Below are 9,237 nucleotides of genomic sequence, written 5' to 3'. Positions count from 1 at the left end.
CTTGCACTTTGCTTCTACGTCCTTCAACTTCACCTCTGCCTCCTCGTGTATCACCTTCATCTGCACCTCACACTGTTTCTTTGAGCTTTCGATCGAACTCTCCAACTGTTTGATCCATGTCCCTTCCACAGTGAGGGAATTCTCCAGTGTTCTGATATGGATACCACCCTCCTGTCGTCCATCCTCCAACATTTTGATCTGTTGGTCGCTGTAGATCCAAACTCGCTCATTGTGGGCATGAGCTTCCCGAAGGTGGCTTAAATGCTCCTGGTTGTCCTTCAAGTTTTGCTGTATCATCTTCTGCTGACGGATGTCATCTGCACGGTCGCGGTTCCATACCCTCATTTCTTCAGATACTTGTTGCTGGTTTTGAACGATAGCATCCATTGATGCCTTCAATGTGGTGAGTTCATTGTCTCGCACTGATTGTGCTCGCCTATCCTCCTCTCATGCTCGCCTCACTTCTGTCAAATTCTGGTCGAGTGTACATATTAGAAATAGGAGCTCCTGAGTCCTGTCATAGTCAGGACTGCTCATGCTATTGGGCATCAATGCCACATGCTGCGAGGGAGCTTTGGAACTGTCAAGCTGTTGTGAAGGAACGATTGCATGTATGCGGTCTATCGGTCCACATAGATCGCCAAGGATTGTAGCATTGTTTTCTAGTAAGGTGGAGCCATGTGTGTCTGGAAATAATGTAAATGAACAACATCAATAGAATAACAGAGCTTACTTGAAGATAAGATAATTGACGTAAGATCAGAGTGGACTTGGTCTTCATACCATTCACGCTGAAATTTCTGCTTGATACGTTGCTGGATGTTCATGCACAGGGCCCCCAGGGAAATTGTATTGGGAACTTTATAAAAATAAGAAGAATACCTCTCGACATAGAATGAGTTTACAGAAATTTGAGAGACCATAATTGAATCGATTGGTGAAGTTGCGGAGGGCCAGAGGGCAATTGAATACTTGGTCAATGAACGTGAGCAGTGAGCATTTGGCAGTGACTCTCAAGTGACTCTTAATAATACTTTGCACAAGTAATACCACGACCAACGTCAACTATTGTATTTTGGCACAATCACCGCCTTGAATAGGTTCATACCCATGCATGTGTATGTTACATCCAATCTATTACTGGAAAAGACACATTACTTCCAGTACATAGGTAAGCTTCTGGTCTTCATATGGACACAACATCCAAAGAAATATTTGACTTTTATCAAGGCCATGTTCGTGTCACGCACACCTGCGCTATTGTTCTTGTACATCTACTTGATGCCATTCCTAGACGCCTTCATCGTGAATATCTTCACCGTCGCTCTCTTCCGCCGGTGTCATTGACATGGGTACGTTGCTGCATGTACGTCCTTTCGAGCTCCTCAAATACCTCACACTCAAGGACTTTGACTGTGCTCATTTTGACATCTAGCTGTCTCCTTGTTAGCTTATCGAAACATCTCTTTGCTCTCGCAATTAGTCGCATTGAGCATTGTCATGTCACGTGACTCGCAGCACGCTACTCAAGCTTCATAGCTTCCATTCAGCGTGTAGATCTTTTTTGTTTTCTGGAGCCTTCAGCACCTGTATTTTGGCTCTCGGCTAAAGATGAACATCAACTGAAGCCCCTCCCCTTCTGGCGAAATTTGTATCACGCTGCTTGAGATAATAATTTTAGTTTTATTCGCTAACATCATTTTGACAAAAGGCCAAAGCTCATCATAGCAGTCGCCATATTGCAGTGGTGACGGACAAAACTCAGAGGTGATTGTCACAATCACAATCACAACGCGTCACAACAAATAACTGACCAACACCTTCGCCAACATCTTACCATTACACAATCTGATAGTAACCACTAGTACGATGATGTATTCAGTAAGTGCTTTCATATCTACTCTGATATAAGACTGAAGGTGCATAGATTGTTGCTTCATTGGACTCCATGGACGTTGACCACGACAAATGTGAAGGGGAGGGGACTCACCTAGTAAGTGTAATGCGTACTTTAGTCCATTTTTTTAACATTTGTTCATTGTAGGAACCGATGGACATTGACCACGACGAACACAAAGGGGAGGATGTCGCAAACAACACTCAACCGGTATGTAAAGATATCTATCTATCTATCCATTTCTTACATTCTTTCATTGCAGGAAAACTACATGATCGTCGATGATGATGAGGCCGGTGGGGAGGATGCGATGGATGTTGAAAGATTATAGATAAGTGATAACTTTGATTCGGACAACAACAAACAACACTCGCTTACATAATACGCTATGCGCTCATTAGAAGTTTTATATTACTTAGCACCTCAGTCTTCGACTATTGAGACTGAGGTATGATATTATTTATTTAGACTCTTTACTACGATACTGACTACTACTCTAGTACTTACTACTTTCGTTTATAGGTCAGCTAGTAGTCTCCCAGTCTTCGACTATTGAGACTGAGTACTTACTACTTTCGTTTATAGAATTCTTTCTGTCATTCTTTCGTCTGTCGCATCCTCGAACAAAAGGTTATGAGCCCTGGTGCTTAGAATCAATCCAGTACCACAAAGGAACATCAACCGAAACAAGAATTAAATGTCGAACACACCCTCAGTGTCTGCAGCCCAGTCAGGTGCAGCTGCTTCATCCTCGAACATCCCTTCCATATCATCCAGTTCTACATCTACAAGCAGAACTGCACAAGCCTCAAATCGTCTATATGATATTCCATCCCTCGAAAACGACGGTTCAAACTTCCAACTATGGAAGTACCGTGTCGAGTTAATCCTTGACCTTCGAGGACTATGGGGAATTGTTGAAGGAAGTGAAAAGATGCCAGATAGCACAACGCACCCTGTTCAACACCAGGAATGGTTAGCAAGGAACAAGGAAGCACGAGCTCAGATAGCTCTCACGCTGAAAGATGATCCCTTGAATGGGATACTCTATGTGCCAATAGCTAAAGATGCCTGGAAGAAGCTCTGTGAGCGATACGAGGGTAGAGGAAAGCAAACAATTGCTCAACTCATTGGCAAATTGTTTCGAAGTACCTTGACGGACGAATCTCCTATGGAAACGCAGCTAAACACCATGCGACAGAAGGCATTCATACTGTCCTCGCTTGGTCAGCCGCTCGACGATTCACTGGTCGCAGTTGCGATGGTGATATCCTTACCTTCATCCTATGCCACCCTTCGAACGATCCTAATGTCCAGTAGTGACAAACTCACCACCGAAACTGTTATAGCCCAAGTGCTGGTAGAGGAAAGGCAACGACAGGCTAGCAATAGCCAATCTGCGCTCGTTGCGAAGGGACCTGCGCAAAAGAATAAGCCTAAGCGCAAGGATAAGGACAAGAAGAAGTCAAAGGAAAAGTGCACATACTGCCACATTTCTGGACATGAGGAGAAGGACTGTCGAAAGAAGAAAGCTGCTGAAGACGCTGAAAAGAGTGGGAAGCAGGTGGACAAAGACAAAGGAAAAACGGACCTATCTGCAAAGGTCGCACGCATTTCGTCGGACCATGACACACCGCTCCAATTATTCATGGCACATGGGCACTCTACATCCGCATCCAAAGATGATTGGATAGTGGACTCTGGCGCATCTGCAAACATGACGTGTCAGCGGGAAATTTTCATCAAATATCGCACACTGAACCCACCCGGAAAAGTAATCATCGGAGATGGACGCTCGATAGATGCGATAGGTATCGGACGTGCTGAAATAAACGTCTATGTTGGTGAAAATGAGTACATCCACTCCATCCTGCAGGAAGTCTATCACATACCAGACCTGAATGCGAACCTTCTGTCAGTTCCGCGCCTCACGAAACAAGGTCTCGAAGTCACCTTTGATGGTTCCCAATGCAAGATCCTTGCAAAGGGAAAGACCGTCGCTCTCGCACATAAGCGAAACTCGCTATACGTCCTTCGAGTAAAGCCATGCGAGAAAGCACATGCATACATTCTGCAAGGACCATCAGCTCCACTCGATCCAGATGTCCCCATAACAGCTCTCACCTCGCGCATGCTCCATTCGAGTGCAACTCTGGACACATGGCATCGACGACTTGGGCACGTAAATTTCGACTCCATATCTAAGTTAATTTCGAAAGATATGGTCAATGGGATCAACATAAAGGGTTCAAGTACTCACAATAAGGCAGTGTGTCAGCCTTGCCTTGAAGGCAAGCAACACCGCAACCCAATCCCAACGAAATCAAATGTCGAAAGCCCAGGAGTCCTGTATCGCACATACTCTGATGTATGCGGACCCATGGAAACAGTGTCGCGCGCCGGCTTCCGATACTTCGTTACATTCATAGATGCCTATTCACACCATCTCGTGGTTAAACTTGTGAAGACCAAGGATGAAACATTCGCACTCACCAAAGGATACTTTGAACGTGCAGAGACCGAGACTGGAGAACGCCCCAACTATTTTCGTAGTGATGGTGGGGGGGAATATGGATCAAAACAATTTGTATCCTATCTCGAGTCAAAAGGCATCCATCACGAGAAAACAAACGCATACACACCACAAGAGAACGGTGTCGCAGAGCGGATGAATCGGACCTTAGTTGAAATGGCACGCAGCTTGCTACGAGACGCCGGACTGCCAAACACATATTGGGGAGATGCGATCCTATATTCGGCGCACATATTGAACCGGGTTCCAACTCGTGCGATAGATGGAGACATTACACCACATGAAGCGTTCACTGGGAACAAACCATCAGTATCCCATCTCCGGGTATTTGGGTGCAAAGCCCATGTACACATACCTGATGAAAAACGCCAGAAGCTCGGTGTGAAATCGCTCGAATGCGTCAACCTTGGGTATGCCGAACATCGAAAGGCCTATGTATGCCTGCATCGTCCAACCGGTCGCATCCTCGAGTCGCGAGACGTCGTCTTCGATGAAGGAGATCCGCAAGGGCCTAGTCGTGTCAAGATAGACACATTTCTCCCAGAGAAACAGGTCACTGCTGCAAAGCACAACACAGACGACCTGCAAGGCCTGGAAGCTCCTCATAAGTCAACAATTATAGAAGAATTATCAGACGATGACGCACCGGAAGTGGGAAATCCAGCTACCAAATCTCCCCACGAGGATGATGATGTCGATGGACAACCAGCTCCTCTAAGCATGGTCAAGTTCGAGCCTGAAGACCAGAACAAGGAAATGTCAGCACCGAACAACACGCGTGCGTTGGAGACACACCGTGTTCAACCACTAACCCCTTCAGCCACTCGACAAATAGCACCTCCTGCTCCATATCCTCGCCCAGCTCCTCCACCTGAAGTAAGGCGCAGCTCGCGAGCGCGACGCGCACCTATGCGAGACGATGATCCTCGCTACTTCATAAACGCCTATGAGAAGTCAACACTTCAAAGAGAGGAACCGGTTATACAAGACATACCTGAGGCAGTGGGCGCGATTGAGGCTGCGGAGACACATGGGGAGGCTTACAAGGCTACAGTAGCTTGTAATGGTGAGCCTGGGACGTTCCATGAAGCAATGAATCGTCCAGACGCAGATCTATGGTACACGGCAATGACTGAAGAATTGAAGATCTTCGAGAAGATTGGCCTATACGAGGAAGTCAAACGCCCTCGTGACCGCAAGGTTGTAGACTCGAAATGGGTCTATAAAATTAAGCGCGGCCCGCATGGCGAAATTGAACGCTATAAGGCCAGACTCGTCGCGAAAGGTTTCACGCAGGTCCAAGGGATCGACTACACAGACACCTTTGCCCCCGTCACGAAGTTCTCGACGATTCGAGTCCTTCTTGCCCTTGCAGCCAAGTACGATCTAGATATACATCAGATGGACGTCAAGTCAGCTTTTCTAAACGGTGAATTGGATGAGGAAATTTACCTGCAGCTCCCTCCTGGCTTTCGTGACTCGTCGAATCAAGTTTGGAAGCTCAAACGTGCTCTATACGGTCTTAAGCAGGCACACAAAGCATGGTACAAAAGACTACGTACCGTCTTCGAGTCTCTCGGCTTCACACGCAGCAATGCAGACCATTCTGTCTTCTACAAGGTCGAGAACGGCACAATCATTATAGTCGCCGTCTATGTTGACGACAAAATGATACTGTCAAAAGATAAGAAGATGATAGATGAGCTGAAGAAACGGTTAGCAGCAGAGTACGAGCTTACCGATTTGGGAGAAGCGCACTGGATTTTGGGAATGGAAATCATTCGCGACCGCGATAAACGCACGATCAAGCTGTCACAAAGCCGCTACATCGAATCGATACTCGAGCGTTTCGATATGGGATCCAGTCGTCCTGTGAATACGCCAATGGACCCTAATACCAAGCTCATCAAAGTGAATGAAGCCGAAGTCGATGTGAAGACTTACCAAAGTGCCCTAGGTGCACTGATGTATGCGATGCTTGCGACGCGTCCGGACATCGCGTTCGCAGTAGGTGCTCTGAGCAGATTTGCAGCTACCCCCGGACAAGCGCACTGGACCGCTCTAAAGCGTGTCTATCGGTATCTACGCGGGACCGTCAATAAATGTTTGACATATCAAGGGAAGTCAGAAACGGACTTACATGCGTTCGTCGACGCAGACTGGGCCTCAGATGTCAATGACCGGCGTTCGATAACCGGATATATATTTTCAATATCTGGAGGAGCAGTTAGTTGGAGTTCGAAGAAGCAAAGTTCAGTCGCACTTTCCAGTACCGAAGCAGAATATATGGCCGCCGCCGCTGCTACGAAGGAGGCCGTTTGGTTGAGGACCCTACTCAGAGAACTAAACTCCTCAGAAACTCCCCCAATAACTCTCCAAATCGACAATCAATCTGCAATTCTGTTAGCCGAAAATGCCATGTTTCACGAACGTACCAAACATATCGCGATCCGGTATCACTTTATCCGAGAAAAGTTGGAGGAAGGAGAGATATGCGTTGAGTATGTTCCCACGAACGAACAGATTGCCGACGTTTTGACGAAGGCACTTGCGCGCGAGAAGCATGGACGATTCATCGAAGGAATGGGAGTGTTGAACGGCGAGAGTTTGATTCGTTGAGTGGGCGTGTTGAAAGATTATAGATAAGTGATAACTTTGATTCGGACAACAACAAACAACACTCGCTTACATAATACGCTATGCGCTCATTAGAAGTTTTATATTACTTAGCACCTCAGTCTTCGACTATTGAGACTGAGGTATGATATTATTTATTTAGACTCTTTACTACGATACTGACTACTACTCTAGTACTTACTACTTTCGTTTATAGGTCAGCTAGTAGTCTCCCAGTCTTCGACTATTGAGACTGAGTACTTACTACTTTCGTTTATAGAATTCTTTCTGTCATTCTTTCGTCTGTCGCATCCTCGAACAAAAATGGAGGTGTGCGACAGTGTAATGGAGAACAGTGCTCAACCGGTATGTATCCTTCATTTTGTGCGCTCAATCTCTCAGCAACTCCGTCGCAGGAATATATGGACATTGATGATGTTGATGTAGAGATGCGCGCTCACTCGGTTCGTGCATCTCTCAGCACAACTATTCGTTTCTGACGTCCTTTCATCACAGGATGACATGGATATCGACATGTGATATAGAGTGATATTCAATAGGTATGTACTTCTAGCATCCTTGGCTTCCTTGTCCGCTAATTTTTTTCCTATCACGTTCACATGTTCTAGGATTCATCGTACCGTCAGCTTGCAGTCGCCTTGTGTCTCCCTATGCTTTACCTTGTCCACTAATTTGTTTCGCACCACGTTCACATCCATTGCTATGTCAGTTTGAAGTCATTTCGTGTCTCCCTACTCACTGCCTCGTCTTCTCAAATTCTACAATATAACCACTACCGTTGTATAAATAAATCTGTCGTTTATCGTAGATATATTGCTAGGAATCTAGGACCGGATTTTGACAAACAGACGAGTGCTCCGTTCACGTTCAGATGTTGCAAGGTTTTTCACTAAGCACGAATAACCAACTGTTAGGCCAATACGCGAAGACAAACAGACAAGCGCTCCATTCATGTTCGGACGTTTCAAGGTTTTTCACTGGGTACAAATAACTAACTGTTAGGCTAATATATGAAGACAAACAGACAAGCGCTCTGTTCACGTTTGGACGTTTCAAGGTTTTTGGATCAAAAAAAAGTGCTTTTCGAGAGGGAAAAAAAGTAGAGGTCGAGAGGAACTCTTGGTGTATTGCACACTGCACTACCACCACCTGTCCAGGGTGGCCATAGTGCTCAGCCTGACCTCAATCCAACCTCAGAAATTTTGGTCCCATAAACACGGTAAATCAACCACCATTGAGCATTTTTTCCTAATCTTAATAAACGGTCGTTCAAACCTTGCTTTTACCACATGCTTATGTGTGTGAAACAATTTTCGTCCGATATCAGCATAAGGCTATGGACATTTGGGCGTGTAGTCATATCCGGTTACTCACTTCCAGCTGTGCCAAGATCGCCTAATTATCCAGGTCCCCTGCATCATGTCATTCCCCGCTGGTATAAATGTCTCGGATTCATCATTTGGATCAGGCGTGTCTTCACCCATCACAAAGATACATCAAGTCCACCTCGCCGTGCTCCTTGGCTTTGCCACTTTTGCCACAGCTTTGCCATCACCCTCATCGCTACTCATTACAATCATCGCTCAACCAAAGATACCAAAGTGCTAATCCTTGGAGGAGGTGTTGCTGGCGTCATTGCAGCACGCACGTTACACCGCAAGGGCATTGGCGACTTCCTGATTGTCGAAGCGCGCGATGAGCTAGGTGGAAGGACACAGAATTATGCTATTGGCGTCCCTGGAAAGCAGTACAACATCGAAGCCGGTCCTAATTGGATCCAGGGAACGCAAACTGGCAGTGGGTCAGTTAGTCCCACTCTGATATTCACTCGAAAGCACCACATCAAGAACCAGTATAATAACCTTGATAGTATCAGTATGTTTACTATTCTGAGCCCCTTCAGTGACAAATTCCGTATTATACGGGCCACCCGACCTCCATAATATCCCGTATGAGACGGGCCAGCTGATCATGGGCCCATGTTGTGTATATTCTCAATGATGACGGATGGGCCGGGACACATATTATTTCCGATGGAGACGGGTGGGCCCATGTATGCCAATGATATATATATCCTTAATGTTGACGGATGGGCCGGGGGAATATGATCATTCATGGAGATGGGTGAGCCCATCTAGGTAATATGTAGAGTAGGATATTATAGACAGCT

General features: G+C 46.1%; 3 protein-coding genes across 3 annotated transcripts; 2 read left to right on the top strand and 1 right to left on the bottom strand.

Moving 5' to 3' along the window:
- Positions 1-7: 7 nt before the first annotated feature.
- F5891DRAFT_991434 (uncharacterized protein) lies at positions 8-923 on the bottom strand (the record flags this gene model as incomplete). Its single annotated transcript, XM_041378111.1, has 3 exons — positions 8-393; positions 463-686; positions 734-923. Coding segments are annotated over 3 exons (800 nt in total), but the record flags the coding sequence as incomplete, so codon positions are not given.
- Positions 924-1,948: 1,025 nt separating this feature from the next.
- On the top strand, positions 1,949-2,228 carry F5891DRAFT_1204229 (uncharacterized protein; the record flags this gene model as incomplete). Its single annotated transcript, XM_041368984.1, has 3 exons — positions 1,949-1,993; positions 2,045-2,107; positions 2,160-2,228. 3 exons carry the CDS (start codon positions 1,949-1,951, stop codon positions 2,226-2,228), a joined length of 177 nt encoding a protein of 58 aa, XP_041216091.1.
- A 6,509-nt stretch (positions 2,229-8,737) lies between these two features.
- F5891DRAFT_903939 (uncharacterized protein) lies at positions 8,738-8,932 on the top strand (the record flags this gene model as incomplete). The annotated part of the gene is made up of 1 exon (XM_041373517.1): positions 8,738-8,932. A coding segment is annotated over one exon (195 nt), but the record flags the coding sequence as incomplete, so codon positions are not given.
- Between the last annotated feature and the right edge of the window lie 305 nt (positions 8,933-9,237).

Source organism: Suillus fuscotomentosus (genome assembly GCF_016647785.1).
Source record: "Suillus fuscotomentosus strain FC203 chromosome Unknown F5891scaffold_657, whole genome shotgun sequence".
NCBI lineage: Eukaryota > Fungi > Basidiomycota > Agaricomycetes > Boletales > Suillaceae > Suillus > Suillus fuscotomentosus.
The sequence above is the reverse complement of the archived record's forward strand: the minus strand, read 5'-3'. Positions and strand labels throughout refer to the sequence as shown.